At 36.6% G+C, this 18,281-nt stretch overlaps 2 protein-coding genes across 3 annotated transcripts; both read right to left on the reverse strand.

The window, feature by feature from the left end:
* Window positions 1-450: 450 nt before the first annotated feature.
* LOC136800653 (tropomyosin-1-like) lies at window positions 451-5,028 on the reverse strand. The gene is made up of 7 exons (XM_067057304.1): window positions 4,898-5,028; window positions 4,232-4,483; window positions 2,489-2,559; window positions 1,530-1,575; window positions 1,285-1,377; window positions 1,099-1,168; window positions 451-649 (listed from the first exon to the last, which is right to left on the reverse strand). Exons 1-7 carry the CDS (start codon window positions 5,009-5,011, stop codon window positions 567-569), a joined length of 729 nt encoding a protein of 242 aa, XP_066913405.1. The 5' UTR covers window positions 5,012-5,028; the 3' UTR covers window positions 451-566.
* A 7,199-nt stretch (window positions 5,029-12,227) lies between these two features.
* LOC136800648 (uncharacterized) lies at window positions 12,228-15,931 on the reverse strand. Of its 2 annotated transcripts, none has more exons than XM_067057296.1 (3): window positions 15,832-15,931; window positions 14,441-15,560; window positions 12,228-13,899 (listed from the first exon to the last, which is right to left on the reverse strand). In XM_067057296.1, exons 2-3 carry the CDS (start codon window positions 15,528-15,530, stop codon window positions 13,061-13,063), a joined length of 1,929 nt encoding a protein of 642 aa, XP_066913397.1. In that variant the 5' UTR covers window positions 15,531-15,560; window positions 15,832-15,931; the 3' UTR covers window positions 12,228-13,060. The 2 variants fall into 2 exon arrangements, with proteins under 2 accessions (XP_066913397.1, XP_066913398.1); XM_067057297.1 differs by having other exon boundaries at window positions 15,827-15,895.
* Window positions 15,932-18,281: the final 2,350 nt, after the last annotated feature.

Here is an 18,281-nt window from a genome sequence, read left to right on the forward strand (position 1 = left end):
CCTTTTTGCCCGAATTTTTATTTTTTCGAAAATCGGGCCCCGTCACTTTTTGGATGTGCAATGTGCAAATAATTATGGACCAATTCCGAGAAAAGATGGTAACAGACAAAAGAACGAACGGGCAAACAAAGGTTCATTTAAAAGACCTCCGAAAATCATGATCAAAACGAGAAGAGCTTTATTTCAAATGACGACCTCTCTCTCTGACTTCTTTTTTCAACGGCCTTTTTTTTCCGGCCACAGACTATTTTTTTGAACCATGAAACATATGACACACGACGGCTCATCCCCCTGATATCTATTGAGTATTCGAAATAGCGGATATCTCTAAATAAAAAGCGGACAATAGTATGTCGCCTGATTCGATCGAAACATTATGTAGTGAAGAAGATGACATCTTGATAGGAGTTCGCAATCATCCTTGGTAACAAGGGAATGATTAAGATTAGATTGATTTGTGAAATGAAATATGTTTCGGATATCTATTATACAAAATACAGTAATAATTCTCAATGTACAAATCTGTGCTAACGTGCTACAAACCAAAAAAAATCACTTTGTTTTTTTTAGATTCCTTGAACTTCTTCCAATATTCTTTCTAAGTCACCCTTGCATGAAAAGTAACGCTCTTTTTCGTCGTGGCATTGTTCTAAGAAAGATAAAACAAACAAAAAGTTATTCAATAATACTCGTCAATGTCAATGATTTGAAGAAAATGGTCTGGAAAGACAAAAGGTTGTGTTGTTTTCAACAATAGCTAAACAAAATATTTGAAATTGTCTAATACCCACTAGTATGCCACATGCTCGACACTTCTCAAAAAAAGAAAATTTGGTGATAAAGTTAAGTCATCCCCGTCAGAAAAATACTTTCATACGCTGAGGTTTTAATCCTCAGTAAGTGAAAATGTTTCACTGGTGTATTTGGGCAAAGTCGTCCTCGGAAAAGGATTGTGTTCTAAAGCCAAGTTTGATTTGTTGCCCAAGGAGGAGTTGATATCTATAATTTTCCTCAAATAGATTCTTGCCATAAAAAATTGGTACAAGTGTCTTACTGTAGTTGTTATAGTCCAATGTCTATAAAAATCAAAAAACTTACGTTCTAAAGATTCGAGTTCATCTTCCATTTCTTTGGACTTTGCTTCGTATTGCTCTGCTTTCTCTTTCGCCTGACGAAATAGAAATAATCAAGTAAGTAAAACATCATGGGGAACAGTCATTTATTTCAGTTAGAGAGACCGGTTAGCATAGGTGGAAGGATTTTTTTAACTTTTCTTATCTTTACCTCCGCGCATTTTGCTTCAAGTTCTTCAATTTTCTCTTGAATTTCTGTTCCTCGTTCGTTGGATTTCATTTCATATCGTTCCATGCTTCTCAAATAGACGATATCGGCTTTCGATAAATGCAATGCATTCTGGTTTCTAGGGACTCTCGAAGGAATTATAATAGATCAATTATAATAGATTATAATTCCTTTGAGAGTCCCTAGAAACCAGAATGCATTGCATTTATCGAAAGCTGATATCGTCTATTATTGCCAAGTTGAATGAATTTTTCTTCCAATGTTTTGACGCGACTAAATAGAGTTATATACTGTTGGTAGAAATTCAGTTCACAAAAATTTAGTTCAGAGTCGGACGGATCAAGGATATATTGAGAGTTAAGGGCTCTGACCATAGTCCAAAAATTGATTTTGGTATTTGAACATAAAAGTTATATTTCAGGTTCCTTAACACTTTTAACAAAGAATTGCCTTTATAAATTGCTTTTTAATCGAACCCCTTAAGAGTAATTAAGAATTTAATTGCAAAAATGACGTTATGAACTTTAAAAAGATGTTAATAATATGTTGCATCACCCTCTTTTACAAAAAGTGCTTAGTTTTAATGGGTAATTAACTTTTTTGTTTCAAAATTTCTTTACACTGTCCGCAAAGAATTGAACTATTTTAAATTTTGCGGAAAATTTTTCTAAAAAGGTGTGTCAAAAGTTATTACTGTTTTTTTAAGCAAAATTTGGATGAAAAATTGATGAAAAACCACTATTTTGAAGATTTCGAGACAAAGAAGCATTTACAAAAATTTTCCGCAAAAATTTTTATTGTTCGGTAAAAGATACACCATCTACTGCAAAAATTGTTTCAAAATGTTTTTTCTTCGCCGAAACTAAGCTCTTCAAAGTTGAGATACTCTTCCTCGCAAAAGTCTTCATTTTCTTCTTCATCAAACTTTTTCAATGCAATTTTTGAATTTTCAGATTCAGGAATAGTTTGTCTAACAGAAAATGTATAACATGCCATAGTTTTGTTGGTTACATCAGTCAGAAAACACATTTTAAACACGTCAATTATGAAAAAATTCACTATGGTCAGAGCCCTTAAGCGGAGACAAAATGATTTCCCAAGCTTTCTGAAGAGTTTCACCGAGGCCATGAGACAGGGTTCGAATTATTTTGAAGAAATTCAAACATGGGAAGAGATTCATTCTTACACATCAGCTTCCTGACATCGTTCTTCTTCTTCATCATAAGTGGCTTCTATTTCAGATAACTCTTGACTGATCTGAAAAACAAAAAGACCGACGTGATTGCAATCAAATCGTTAATGAAAGTATACTTGCAGCTAGGCAAATTTTTTTTCCGTACATGGACGGAAGTATCATCGACGGTCGGGAGTATCTCATCTTGACGGTCAGGAGTATCATCGACGGTCGGAAGTATCTCATCTTGACGGTCAGGAGTATCATCGACGGACGGAAGTATCTTAAACTTATCTGAAACCTTGAAATATCGACCCGACCGGGGTTCGAACCCACCAAATGAAAGAGTTTCTGATCAGAAACACAGCGCTATCCGTTGAGCCACACTCGCACAGCAACACAAAATTAGGAAATACTTATAAGATGACAAAAAAGACGGGGGTAATGTTATTATAATATGGGTAAAATTGCCCCTTTTTAAACCTGACTGAAATTCGAGCCGTTACTAGCAACCCTGCGGGGCCCAAGGCGCCGAGTATGCACCCGGCACAGTGACAAGCCGTTACTACCAACCGTGACCTAAGCAATTCCAAACAACAAAACCAAACAACAAAGATGAGATACTCCCGACCGTCGATGATACTTCCGTCCATGTACGGAAAAAAAATCTGCTGCAGCTAGATCTTACTAGTTTTGCTTAAATTGAACATCTTCCCGTGCCTTTGAAAGATTATATTTTACTGGGTACGAAATTGCTGAGTTGAAGGAAACTGTTTTTGGGAAAACCAAAATTTGTACCGTGAAAAGCACAGGTCGAAATCATATATCGACGCTGTGCCGACCAATCCAGATTCTATTCAGCGCGCAATCAACGCAGAGAAAAGTAACCATGACGACCATCCAAGATCTTGGATGAATTTCAAAGTTGATATCTTTATTCCCGTCGTTGAAAACACAACTCAAAAATGTCATTAATGCTTTTTAAAAAGAGTCAGTGATAGAGGAGGCCCCCCCAGCGGCACCCCTGATCACGCCATCGCGCAAAAAGATTTTCTCCATCACGCATCACGAAAATTGCTAAAATCTGTCATGACGCTAAAAATAGCGAAAAATAGCCCAGATCACGCCTCAAATTTTTGCCATCACGCCAAAAAAATCTCTAATCACGCCATCACGCAAGAAAAAATTCCCAATCATGCCATCATGCAAACTGCTGGGGGGGCTCATAGAGAATCATAACATAAAGTCTGTCTATAATTTTGATTCAATTAAAGTGACATTTCCATAATTAAAAGTTTAGTAATTACTGGTTATACATTTGGGGATCATGTAAAAGATTTATTTTGGAAGAAACTCATTTCAATTACACTTGGAAGTTTCTGGGGAATTCGTAAATAGTAAACTGCATCCTGATACAATATGCTAGACATTAATAAGGTAATATTTGCTCTTCATCTTTGATTCTTTCTACAGTGATTAGATTGATACATGCGCGATAAAATTTCTATTATTGGTCTTCAGAGGTTGAAATATTCTCTCAACCTCTGATACTCAGGGTAAGAACTTTGTTCAATTTCCAAAAATTATGCTTTTGGTATTTTTACCTAAATTTCCACAAACTTGGCCTTCCATCCGCCTACAATCTGAAATTTAAGAAATTTATTTCTAGAATAATATTAAAAAAATTAGGAAATTTTTATGTATAGATCTAATATAAAGATCTTTCTAGAGTAAACACGGGCGAATAGTTCTTACCGTTTCATAATTTGCACTGAGTTCTTCATCTTTACTTTTGACTTCACTTAATTGTTCTTCCAGCGCATCAATCTTTATTTGGTCCGTTTCGCTTCTGGCGGTCAGTTCACCGTACTGTCTTTGCACTTCGTCACCTCGTACTTCCAGTTCCACCAACTTCTGTGAGACCGTCTCGTGACGTCGTTCTGTATCGTCTAGCTCTTCTTCGATGCTTGACAGTTTATCTTGAACCAATTTCACTTGCTCTTCCGTCTGTAAAATGGACGATATGCAAACAAACAGACTGACAAAACCTCAAAAACAACGTTTAGCTATCTTACAAGCAGAGCCCACGCCATCGCCAACTATTTTGCGAAGTAAAAATTTTTGGTTGCGCCTCCTTAGACTCTATATTCATTGCCCCGCAACTTTCAATTTCATGGCGTGGGCCCTGACAATAAAATAAATCACCAAATTTAAAAAAATAGTGGATAAGGAAAATCGTCAACACGGTCACACCCGCGAAAAGACGAAAAGCCCTGCATTTAATTCTAGGGAATCACAAAATGGACACAAAGTGTCACTTGTGTTGCTTTAGATTTTTCTTCTTCATAGATATCGTATAATTTTATTGATTATTCACGATAAAGATAGATTCCGTAAGAAATTACGGAATGATGCACTCACATCATCAGCTTTTTCGTTAATAGAGTTGAGTTCATCTTCGGTGGCATTTGCTTGCCTTTCTGCTTCGTCTAATTTCGATTTCAATCCTCCCAATTTCTTTCGAATGACCTCCATTGCTCTGCAGTGGTAAAATATCTGCAAGAGAAGGGTTTGCAAGAAACAAATGAAAATATTGGGAAGACGATCACAGCGATCATGAAAGAGGTACTTAGGCGTACAAACTTTCGCGAGCAGAAACTTTCACGATTTGCGCGAATTTTGGCCTTTTTCGCGAAAGTAAATGTCTTTGAAAATTCTTAATTTGCGAAAGTTTATACTCGCGAAAAATCTATAAAACCTCGAAATCGTAATAAATGTCAAATTTTGGGCGTATTGTTATCCTTTAACACCTTTTTAAGTCGAAGAGCATACGTCTTAATCGAATTTAATGAATATTTTTCACTTTTAAGGCAATTTTCATTCCAAAATTCTCATTTTTATCCAACGATTCGCGAAAGTTTATGCTCACGAAAAACATTTTTTCCTCAAATCCGGTCATAAATTTTCTGCCCGTAAAAGTTTGTACGCCTAAAGTAATTCACCAGTAAAAATTGCAAATAAGTAACAGTGGGTATCGAATGGGACTCTGAGCAGATCGTTATAGTCTGTACCAAACTCTCCTTCGCGGAGCACATTGACGTCCTTTCCTGTCAACGCCGTGTCTTCCGTCGATTTCACGAGGTTGGACAATTAAACTCAATAAGTTAGACTTTAGAAGAAATCTCATTATTCTTGACTGGAGAATCACAGGCATATGGAATCAGACTGAACTTAAAAAAATCCAGGGTCAGGTAGATCTGGATTCATTAACTACATAATTTAGAGCATAATCAATTGATAACGGGTAAAGGAGTCATTCTTGGTCAGCAAAGAAATCTTATTCAACTTCTGGAAACACCATATAAGGATGCTTTTGTCTGTCCGTCTGTCTACATGTCTGTCTACCCTTCAACTTGTCTTCTTATGATCATAAGAAGTAGGCAGTCCTTTCCAAGTAATTATCTGTCTAATATCAAATATCCCAAAAATCAACTAATTTTTGAAAACTGAAATATTTTTAACAGTGTTGTCCCAATTTTAGTCAGCGAAATACTGACTGTCGCTTAAAACATTTTTTAAGTCATGCGAAAGAAAAGGGGATTAGTTATTCTGTGTAACGCCCAAATTGTTTCAAAAATGTTTAACCCCTCTTTAGCTCCTTTCAAAATTAAAGATTTTGTTTTCAATAATAGCAAAGAAGGGTAAATTACCATTTCGTACCCGGCAGAAAGAATTTTCATCAAAAGAGAAATGATTGTTAGTCTGGCTGACTGACTTCCAAAAACAATTTCTAGACATTTTTTTTAAAAGAATAAGAAGAGCAAAATCATTTGTTACAACTAACCTTTGATCATTCTGGAGAATTGAGATTACTTTGGCAGAAGTTGATGGGTGCATCTTGCCATCTTGCATAGTTACGGATTGTGCACAAGTTCCATCATCAACCGCGCATTGTGCAACAATAAGAAAGCTTTGAGTTTTCTATCTAACCCTGGAAAAAGAACAAAAAGCTATTTCCTTTGTTCTTATGATGAAAAATTGCCAGCTATTTTTGTTTTGGGGTGGAGGTATTTTAATAAACAAAATCGGGTTAGCCAGAAAAGTTGAACAAAATGTAAGTTGACAACGCTTAGACGTGATTAAGTACGCTGTGATGGATCATTATACTTATTGTCAAAGAAAAAAATTGTCGGTGAAACTCGAAAGTTTATATTTTGCACTAAATGTCAAAATCTGTCTTTTGTTTTCCATCGTCCTCAAAAATATCTGGAATATTTCAACATATTAAAGAATTTTTCAGATCGGTTTCAGTGAGTCTGTATAGTTCCGGTTCAGAGTTTAGAAAAAAAACAGACCGACGAGGAAGGGACATGTATTTTGTTTTCATGCAAAATACAAACATTTTACAATCCATCAAACCTGCATAAATTTCATAAACGGAATATTTAATATCCTGCAAAGAGTTTCGATGAAACTTGCCCACGTGTGATAATCACATACCTATAATAGTGTAGATGCAATTATCATTTTTCTAGAAAATGCATTTTAGCTAAAAAATAATTAACCGAAAGCATTCTTGAGATATCTAGAAACAAAAATTTACTACAATTTTCACAAGGCCCGGCCAGAGGGGGGGCGTGAAAAAAATATGGGGTACAATATCCAGATTTATTTGAAACATATAACCTGTGGTTGTAGAAGAAGCGGAAATTTCAATCAATTGATAGCGCGTGTTTGGTGATAAAAAGTAGTCCAATGTTAACTTCTTTTAAAACTTTAGATTTATCAATTTCTATGCCTTGCTAAACTTTGGATTATATTCTAATGGGCGTTGAGAAATCTGTGAAGAATCCGGGCGGGGGCACTCAATTTCTAAACGACTGCATGTGTCGCTAAATAAGTGTACCCTTACAGTGTAGTTTTAGCTCATATCTTATTTTGCTGAAGCCACCTGAAAATTAGCCTGAGATGTCGACACGATGTGCAAAACAAATAAAAATGGATGTGAGTCAAACTATAAAGATACATCAGATTTTTAGTGTCAGAGAATTGCAATTCAGCAGTCCCCAAACACACCCTTACTGCGTATCTAGCTAATAAAAGACCCGTATGTAGTGCACTTTACCAAAAGTACACCCTTACAGTGCATTTTGAGGGTCTTGAAAATTATCCTACCCTTGGGGGGCACATGACGTGGGTCGGACCATAAGAGTGCCCCCGGATAAGAATCCATCTGAATTCGATTATGGAACCATCGCTAGTTCTTGTTAGTTAATTAAGGCTCCTTCCTGGTTTTTAGATGTTATTCAATTTCAGTATTACAAAAAACTCTACCGTGAAAAGCACAGGTCGAAATCATATATCGACGCTGTGCCGACGAATCGAGATTCTATTCAGCGCGCAATCAACGAAGACAAAAGTAACCATGACGACCATCCAAGATCTTGGATGAGTTCAAAGTTTATATTTTTATTCCCGTCGTTGAAAACACAACTAAAAAAAGTCATCAATGCTTTTTAAAAAGAGTCAGTGATAGAGAATCGTAACATAAAGTCTGTCTATTATTTCGATTCAATTAAAGTGACATTTCCATAATTAATAGTTTAGTAATTACTGTTATACATTTGGGGATCATGTAAAAGATTTCTTTCGAAAGAAACTCACTTCAATTACACTTGGAGGTTTCTGGGGAATTCGTAAATAGTAAACTGCATACTGATACAGTCTGCTAGACATTAATAAGGTAATATTTGCTCTTCATCTTTGATTCTTTTTACAGTGATTAGATTGACACATGCGCGATAAAATTTCTATTATTGGTCTTCAGAGGTTAATATATTCTTTGAAAACTTAACCTCTTATACTCAGGGTAAAAAAACTCAGATCAAGAATTTTGTTGGCCGGGACTGAATCTCCAGGTTGTATATATACAGTCAACTCTCTCTCCATGTCAAAACCTTTGAATCTTTCAAATTGGTTCTCTCTACTGGAATGTAAATTTGGGACCTTGTCAAATCGAAAATTGAAAAAATTTTCCATTTTCATCCTGAAAAGTCGCAAAAATGTAGACAAGAAATTGAAAATTTGTTCTGATTTCCACCCTAAAGATTTATTCAAAATAATCAACCCTATCAGATACACAGCTTGAAAATCAGTAAATTTTGGACCCTGTCAGATATCTTTGGAGCATAGAGGGGATACCCTGGCCAGCGACTCATCCAAGTAACCAATTTTACTTAAGTGCCCCTCCCTCGGTTCGGATCTTTCCCTTTATATGCATTCTGCCCATTTTACAGGTTTTCTTTGTTTATTTTTATCCAGATTTAGAGTGAATATTAAATGAGCTTTTGAGTGAGCACAGTGACTGCAAAATGTTTCAGCAAAATCTGCCGTCAACTGTAATCATTAACCTTAGACCCCAGTCGCTTTCGCTTTCGTTTTAAGGACTGAGTGGATCATCGCATTCAATGCACCGCTTCAGAACAGAGCGTGGTACGCTGGATGGTCTCCCATCTGGCACACAACGTTGTTTCAACCAATATTCACACTTGTACGTCCTTTTTATAGTACTTACCGTTGCATTTTACATACTTTGTAAATATTCATGGCTATCTAGCCCCCTGAGAGTGGTACCTAATTTCAGAAATATGCTAATAACTTCATTCTAATATTAATAAGTTCATTTTTCGTTCCTCTTGAAAAATGCGATCCAACGATATATGACATACTTTAGAGAAAAAATTTTTCGTTTCCATGGAAATCGGATCTGGTCTGTAAAATACACAAAACAGGTGTTATTTTTTGGGTCTGAGATTTAAATTAATCTTTGACCCCTAAAGTATCACTGTGCAAAGTTTCATACTTTTACGCACTCGTGCACAATTTTTGCACAACTAGACCGTACTATACGAGAGCTTGGCAGAAAGAAACACGGCAGCCGAGGCTGAGGTTTGGCAATTGGAATTGGTTCAAGAGAAATCTGATCTTGCGCATCGTGAAGAGGCGGATATTTTGCGCAATACGATCGAAGGTTTAAACAAAAAATTGAAAATGGCCCGTGAAGAGGTTGAAGACATGAGCATGGACATCAAGGAATGCGTGACCCATACTAGCTTGCAGTTGAAACATAAATTTGGCGTGCTATTAGCTGAAGAAAAAGAACGCAGTCAAACGCTTCTTACTGAAAAGGATGCTGAAATTCGTGACAAAGAAAATCTATTCTGTGAGATGAAGAAGCATTTTGAGAAGGAGCTAGATGCTGTTAGAGAACAGATGGCCAAACTTTTGGAAAAAACACTTTCTACTGTACTGAAAAAAAAAACTTGAGCTCGACCAAGAAACGTTCCAAGAGCTTCTTAAAAGCTTGGAAGCCGAACAAAAGCTTCTCCTTGATACACAACACTCAAGACATCAACAAACAGAGTTAGTCGATGCCCAGGCGGAACAACTTGCAGAAATGAATAATAAGAAGGCTGTCATTAAGAAAAAGTTGTTTAAGTCAACCAAAGAAGTAGAACAATCGAACCATAAGGTTGTCTAGGGGCAAGAGGCTCTTAACAAACAACAAGAAGAACTGGACGATTTGAAGATTCTAAATGAACAATTGCCACACGACAAGGAGGAAGAGCGAAAGAATCATGTTGAAGATTTGGTTCGAAAAGAAACGAGTTAAAGCAGATGCGTGAAAATTTCAAAGAGAAAGTTATGATCAAGGAGCAAAACGCTGAATTGCTAAAGATAGAGAACGAAGCATTGAAATCGGTGAAAGCAGAATGTGAAACAATCCTTGCAGCTGAGTTTGGTAAAAAAGGATGAAGAATTAAATGGTGTGAAGAACGCGCACGTGGATGAGATCAATGAAGCTAAGGTATTGTATGAACAATTGAAAAAAGATGCCATCCAGGTCGAAGCGCTGCACCAAAAGGAATTGACTGCGAAAGATGTCAACTTGGAGAATTTTAAGGTGACGATTGTTAAGTTGAACGCAGAAAAAGAAGTCTGTGAGAAAAGATTAGAGGTCGCATTGAACAGTGTTCTACGTTTGGAGAAAAGATTAAACCAACGAAAAGTCAAGGTTCGTGCTCGATTGGAAGATATTGCCAAACTCAAGAAGACAGAAAATGCCGATCAAACTACAATCAAAAAACAAAAGGCCACTTTGGAGACACAGAAGATCGATTTAGAGCGAGAAAAGACGAGAATCGAAATTTTGATTCGTGAGCGCGACGTTTATAAAGACGAGGTAAATTTACTTTTAATTAAAATTAAAATGCATAAAACACTCTTCTCGAGATGCATAAATTTATTGTTGTCCTTGTTTTCAAACAGATTTCATTGCTATGAAATTATACATTTAAAGCAATTTAAATTCTCAAAAGGCAAACATTAACTCTAAAACAAAAGTACTTGAAATTCAAAATGTCTCATGAGGTGTAAACAGCACAATTATCATTGTGAATATGTAATTCTATAGCAATGAAATCTGTTTGAAAACGAGGACAACAATAAATTTATGCATCTCGAGAAGAGTGTATTGAAGACATCAACTTTGTTGAGCAGACTATTTTCCGAACAAGGTTCTTCTTCAACTCTCAGAGACTCTCCTGAATGACCGGTAAGTCATAAGCCCTCTACGAATAAGTTACTGAAGGGGCTTTGAAAATAGGTACACTGGTCTACATCGGAATACGTTGAATTTCTATTTCTTTTTACAGGCTCATACAAATAGTATAGACAAAATTAAAGCAAACAAAAAGCTTGACGCCACGAAGGAGCATCTCCAAATTGTCAAGAAGGAGTACGAACTGAAAATTGCTCAATTAGAATCAGAAGCAGCACATAAACAAAAGAAAAAAACCTGTGGCTGAAAATTGTGTTACACAAACAGACAAAGAGCAATCACAAGTTTCAAAGAAAATTGTCGTGAATATCCCGCATAAAGATGGCGTTGAAACCATTGAGTTTCAAGCCGAAGGCTAGAGGTCAATCTCCTTGGTAGGATTTGAAGCCAACAAATCCTACCAAAGTTGCGCGGCCTTGAGCGACCCGCCTGGTTTTTACACAAATGACAGATTGAAATTAAAATTTACCGCTTAATTTTGAAAAATATATCATTCGAAAACAAAGGAATTGCTAGATTCAATCCGTCATCAAAAATACGGCGCATATTTTAAGGCTTCAATTTTTCTTGCCTGAGAAAGGTTAGAGATTGACCTCTAGCCCTTCGGGCTTGAAACTCAATGGTTGAAACCAAGAAAACTGATCGTCTAGACAATGTCAAGATTCTGAAAGTCAACAAAGTGGAAAAAAAGTATTTACATTTAAAAGATAATTAAATCCGATAATTTTAAGGTGTTGTTGAATTTCAAAATTCAACATGCAACTCAAATTAACTTTTTTCAATTTCGGTTTAGATTTTAAAAACTTTCATATTCAAATACACGCTTTTTTTTATAAGAATACACTTTATAAGAATGTCCATGATGAATATGGCCAAAAAATTAAGAATATGCTAAGAATATCATCATCATGGAATTTAGCAACTGAACCTAAGAATGCCATTTTTAATGCATTTTGACCTTAGATTGCCAATTTCGATCTTAACCTAAGAATACTGTAAAAATATTTTTGGATGATTTTTGCCAAAAAGTTAAGAATATCCATGATGAAATGAAAAAACACCATTCTTATAAAAAAAAAGCGCGTAATTGTTCGTTTGATAACAAGTAAGTAGAAACATCTACGGTAACGATTCATTTTGTAAAAAACATTTCTTTTATTTATACCCTTTATAGCACTGGTAAACTAAAAAGACAAGAAAAGACATCAATGGGTATTATTTTCGACCAATGCGACACCGAAAGACCATGGTGCGCATACGACACCTCCCTCGTCACCTTTTGTATCGGAATATGGTTTCTTCTCATAAAGGTTTACAGCATTGTCACCAACGATGATTAGTGACTCTGGTAGTGACGTCATCTCCAATACGTATACATTTGTAAATAATTTCTCAGCCTGGATTTTTTATATATTTTCATACAAGTTTTTTATATACCTATAAATAATAAAATAACCCCCAAAAAATGCATCTTTTATTCTTCTACAAACGCATCGTACCTTAAGTGGAAAAATTTTCGCGTGTACAAGGTACATACCATCTGCTTGTAAAGATTAGTTCACAATTGGTAACACATGATTCCTAGAACTCAGTGGATGTTGGTGTATTCTCGCCAATGAAGTGCAGTTAGAGATCATCCTATCCAGAGATATAATGGAAGGTTAAAAATAAAAGCGACTTTTTAACACTATTGCTACCAGTCTTTTGTTTTGACGCTGACAACGCTAGCCTTGAGATAAACTTAGTTGGCATAATAGAATCAAAATTATTGAATGAATAAAGAAATACTAAAAATTACAGATACAGATGTCCCCTTACCATGAAGAGATTTACAGTGAAAGTCCTTGTGACAAGTATAGATTTGAGCAACTTGTAAATGTACGGTATATTTGAGGTATCTACAGTATTTAGCCTCACTTTAAATCGCCTGTTTTAATGTTTGCATACACTCAAAATCTGATATTTTAAAATAAGTCAACACCAGCACTTGGCCAAGCAGTGATTCCATTGACAACTTTCCACATCAATGGATCCACTTCACCGCTCCCCCTTTTGTTGACAAAGAAGGACCAAGTCAACCCACGAACCTCATCCAATCTCACCAGAACAGTCATGGTGCCAGGTAAGGAGCCTCCGTGCCACCACCAATCTCTCAATGCATTGATGGACCATCCACCTTTGCATTTGCCTGCATTTCGAACTGACGGTTTAACCATGTTCAGAATGGTGTTTTCCTTGAGCAAGTCATCAACCGTTGACAAACTGTCATAGTGGACCATGAACCGCTGAAGGTCGATCGGGTTTGTAATCCATCCGCCGTGTGAATCCATTCGGTGCACGTTCATAGTGTACGGATTGCCGTCACCCGAATAATACCGTGTTTCCATCGGTCTTTTTTGGGCGTACGTGTTTCCAGCGATGTACATGTTTTCCGCTTTGGCGGGCTCCATGATCTTCGTTCGGACGTATTTGCTGTACGTGACACCGGTTACTTTTTCAATGATACGTCCTAAGATGCAATAACCAAAATTGGAATAACTGTAGATTGAACCAGGCCAGTGACTCGGTTCACGAGTCTTGAGCACCCAATCAATGAGCTGTTTGTGAGAGAAGGTGGTATGTTGAAACATTGGATCAGAGCTTCCATCACCGCCTTTGTTATTCCACGTGGTCCCTCCTGCTGTATGCTCCAGTAAATGAAGCACGGTGATGAAGAGCTCTCTAGCGCTATACTCTCCATTGTTGTATTCATTTCCAAGGATGCCGTTTGGACCAAATACTCTGTCACTCAACTTGATTTGACCTGTTGGAAAAAAGAGAGTTTATTAGAGTTGAGTGAATAAGCAGATATTCGGCCATTCCTGAGGACGTACTCGTCGTACGTTATGTCACGCTCATTTTTGACTGTATACAGCAAATAAGGACATAGGAGCACCACGACCCATGCGCCCATAGGGGCGTTTCATCTCTAATCGTGGCTGACAATTTCTCGGCTGACAGTGGCTCTAACCATAGTAAAAAAATTGATTTTGGTATTTGAGCATGAAAGTTACGTTTCAGGTTCCTTTACACTTTTAACAAAGAATTGCCTTTACAAATTGCTTTTTAATCAAATTCCTTAAAAAGTAATTGAGAATTTAATTGCAAAAATGACGTTATGAACTTTGTTTTATACCGTAAGCATGGTGCAAACAAGATACTTATGTCTTCATCAAATTCCTTTTCATATCGTTTCTATTCATATCGTTCTCATTTTACAGCATAACCTCTAGTTCGAACCTTACTTTAAAGGGTGTAAACAAATGACGAACAATTTGTCATTCTGAAGAAATCTAGGTACTTACCGTCTTCAATCAGCTTCATGATGGCCACGCCAGTGATTGGTTTTGAAATACTGGCAATCCTCCAAAGGTGACTTGGTGAAGCATCTAAACCAGTATTCACATTTCCGTAGCCTTGAGCAAAGACCAGTTTTCCATGCCGTGTAATGGCTAAAGAACCTCCAGGAATTTGGTTTTCTTTGAGGAAATCTTTCACTGTGCTATCAATATGATTAAGGTTTTGAGTGGTCCAGATTCCACTGTTGATCCAAATACCAGCGTATCGTTTGGTCGATCCTACTAAATATCCAGAGACAATATTGAGGTTATAACCACGGTACTTCTGGTTATCGAAAGCTGCTTGATAGTTGGGCTCTATCAAACCATGGCGAGCAGATCTTGCGCCACCTATCCGTTCCCATATGGCAACATATCTCGCACTTCCATCCAACTGATACCCATCCACCAGTGTCAAATGATATCCTCTACGAGTGTATATGTTGAAGTAAGATTGGTATTGAGAACTGGTCATTCGATGGCGAGTGATCATGGTAGGGCCTGATCTCTTTTCCCATATTGCTGCATAGTAGTCGCTTTTCTTGCCAATAGTATACGCACTAACCCAAGTCAATCGATAGCCTTGCATTTTGTATTTGTTGAATAGGGTCTGGTAAGTCCTTGATGACATTTTATGGTGTGTTTTGTAAGCTGGTTGGTTTGCTCCTAGCGATGTTTTCTTGTGCCAAATAGCTGCATAGTGAGCTTCCCATTTGTTGTCTTTTTTCACAAGATAGCCTTCGATCATGACCAGACGATAGAGAAGACGGTTCTTTTGAAACTCTTCCTGGTAATCCTTGCTGCTCATTCCATGTTTCGCCTTGTATGCGATGTTGGGGCGGCTATTTTTCACCCAGATGGCGGCATACCTTGGGTACCCTTGTGATGTAGAGTAACCACTGACTTGCTTCAACCGATATCCTTTATGGTGCAATTTGCTGAACTCTTGCTGGTAACTCGATGATGTCATATCATGTTTGGCAATGTATTGTGTGTTGCCATAACAAGCGTAACAGCATAGTATCAAAAACGATAATAGGATAATATGATTATCCATCTTTGCCAAACCTTTCACTTGGTAGGCTTCCTATGAAAAAGAAAGAAATTGAGATTTCACCAACCAAAGAGAAAAAGAAATTATCGAAAAGAGTAAAAAATAATCAGCTAAAGTACCAGTAGGTTAAAAGATACTCATACGTCATATTTACGTATCTATCCGCAAACACGCGTTCTATTGTTCTGTTTCTACCCAAGACTCATTAGTGTAGCTCGGGTAAGCGAGCATAGACTACAACATAGAAATATTACGTATCCCTATAAATTCTCAATTTATATTTCTACAAAGAATCCTACCTCACCTTGGATGGAACTTTCTTTCTTGTTTTTGTGAATCTTCCTCTAGTTGTTTACTTGATAAATAAAAGTTGTTTATTCGATAAATAATTTGATAATCATTCCAATTTATAGCAGAAGATGCGAAGAAGCAATTACACTACACGAGCTCTTAATCTGTTATCGAAACCACCGATAATCACTTTCAAATGGATTCAGTAAATTGTTCCCTAATGACCATTACTGAGTTCGTGGAGGAGAAGGATATAGCTTTGCAAATAACAATCGGAAAAAAATACACTTTAAAACAGGACGTCTGAAAAACTGGGTTGAAGTTAAAAGTTGATATGGGAAGTTGGTGCAATGCTGCATGCTCCGTCAAATCAATATCAAAACGAAAATCGTTTCATGGTGAACAGAAAAGAGACAGAAAAGGGAGGGAAATCCAAAAGCAAAATTTAGAAATTTAGTCCAGTGTCAGAAAATTTGATTCTCTTATGTCGCTGTGGTCTAATTTAGGCCTAGCGAACAAAAGAATAACAAACCATCGGTCTGGAAATTCGGTTCGCCGCCTCCTCAAGTACACAGTCAAGCTAATCAAAAGGTCAAAAGTTTAGGCCTATACACGTTTTTTTTAAGAAACTAGTTTTACCAAGCAGCCTCAATGTTTCTTAAGAAATCGGCCTTTTGAGCCTTTAATGTTTCTTAAATGTTTCTAAACTTTTTGACATAATCAGCCTCATGGAAGGCTGGATTGGAAGGTTCTTAAAAAAGCGAATTAAAAAATGTTATTTTCTCATTCTCAGCCTCGGCATGTTTCTTAGATGTTTCTTAGTTTTTAGGCATTCTGAGCCTCATGTTTCTTAAAAGTGTGTTTCTTAAAAAAAAACGTGTAATCTCAGAATTCACCGAAGTTAATTTTTCATTCGCCAGCCTTTCAAAAACACACCCCTGAATCACTTCCTGATATTCATTCTTTTGAAACTCGCAATTTTGAGTCATCAAATACTCTTGTGGTGGAAAAATATTTTTCTCCCATGTACTTTTTCTGTTCTTGAATCGCTTTGAAGCTTGTTGAAATATATAAAAAAGCGAAAAAATGAAGAGTTATTTTTTTCTGGAATTGCAACTTTCACAATTCGAATTCTTTAATTAATGAAAATCTATGTTAATTGTTATAATTAAATTCTAATCTAGAGGAAATAACTTCATAACTAAAAATAGAGGGAGAGTTTGCATTGGTTGTTGCACATCTTATCTCCATCCGAAATGAAGGTTTTGAGCACATTTTTCAATTTGTTCGACCCACGCTTCGAGGAACTCATTAACACAATATATTTAGCATCAATTTTTGACAACTCGAAAGAATTTCACGAGGAGGACATCATCGTCAAATATCATTCAGCGTAAAACGTGTTGAGATATTTAAGGAAAAAATCAATCGAAAAGTACACGGAAGTCGTTGATCAACTCGAACACGAGGTTTTCCAAGCCATTATCGAGAGCAAGTGAGGCTTTTGCAGCCTTGTTATGCTAAAAAGTCTTTGTCTTCTCTCGTGAAAGGGAGGAACAACCGTCAAATTAAAATAACATTCGCTATAAAGTAGACAAAATAATATATCTTGCTTAAAAGTTGTCATCCCAGCTCCTCGGGACTACCAAGAAACTTTCCCGGGACTACGGACATGTGACCTGATACTGTGAGTACCATATCGTACTTTAATGGGATAAATTTTAGTGGATTTGGGTGTCATATCCGCGGAGGTGTTTACAGTGTTCCAAAACTCTACCGCCGCTATTTTTCCCGTAAACCGCCCTGACGCCCTGACTCTGCGCATATACTTTCCCGCGTTTACTGATCCTCTAAACGGACGATAGCATCGTCTATGTCATATCAGTCATTTGAGATTGCGTCTCTTTTCGTCTTCAGTGTATTCGATTTTACTGCGTCTTTTGTATATCATCTTAGTATTTTTTATAATGTATATAATTAGGTCATTAGGGAATTGTAGAACTTTGAGGCGTAGGAATTAAATTGTAAACGAATTTACTACATTTATGTAACATTAGTAATGTTGTGTATGTGATGTGAAGTTCCATTTTTGGTGTGCTTGTTTTGGTGTCGTGGAAAACCTTTTTAATTAGTATCTATTTTGGTTTGTATTTAGTCAGTAAACTTTTATTTCTATCATATCTATGTTCTAACTTGTTTGCTTGTATAGCCCTAGGTTAATATAAATTTAGGATAAAGTTTTTCGTTTGTAAATATTTTAAAGGCTTAGGGACACGAGAAGTTTTTTCGCGTTGGTGCGATGCAACATGCTCCATCCCACCAACACAAGAATAAAAGTGCTCGTCTCATGGTTTCTTTTTTTGTTTCATGGGACAAAAAGTGAGGGAAATACCCAAAAGACATGCTAGTTTTGTCCCTGGGACAATGGAGCAAAATTGATTCGAATCAATTTTGTTCCATTGT

This window comes from Clytia hemisphaerica, unplaced genomic scaffold (genome assembly GCF_902728285.1).
Source record: "Clytia hemisphaerica strain Z4C2 unplaced genomic scaffold, Clytia hemisphaerica genome assembly, whole genome shotgun sequence".
Classification (NCBI taxonomy): domain Eukaryota; kingdom Metazoa; phylum Cnidaria; class Hydrozoa; order Leptothecata; family Clytiidae; genus Clytia; species Clytia hemisphaerica.

Coding starts and splice junctions, on each gene's coding strand:
- LOC136800648 (XM_067057296.1), bottom strand. CDS start 15,530: ATGGATAATCATATTATCCTATTATCGTTTTTGATACTATGCTGTTAC. Junction 13,900..14,440: donor CATGAAGCTGATTGAAGACG/GTAAGTACCTAG, acceptor TTTTTCCAACAG/GTCAAATCAAGTTGAGTGAC.
- LOC136800653 (XM_067057304.1), bottom strand. CDS start 5,011: ATGGAGGTCATTCGAAAGAAATTGGGAGGATTGAAATCGAAATTAGAC. Junction 2,560..4,231: donor TCAGTGCAAATTATGAAACG/GTAAGAACTATT, acceptor TTTGTTTTTCAG/ATCAGTCAAGAGTTATCTGA. Junction 1,378..1,529: donor TCATTCAACTTGGCAATAAT/AGACGATATCAG, acceptor GATATCGTCTAT/TTGAGAAGCATGGAACGATA.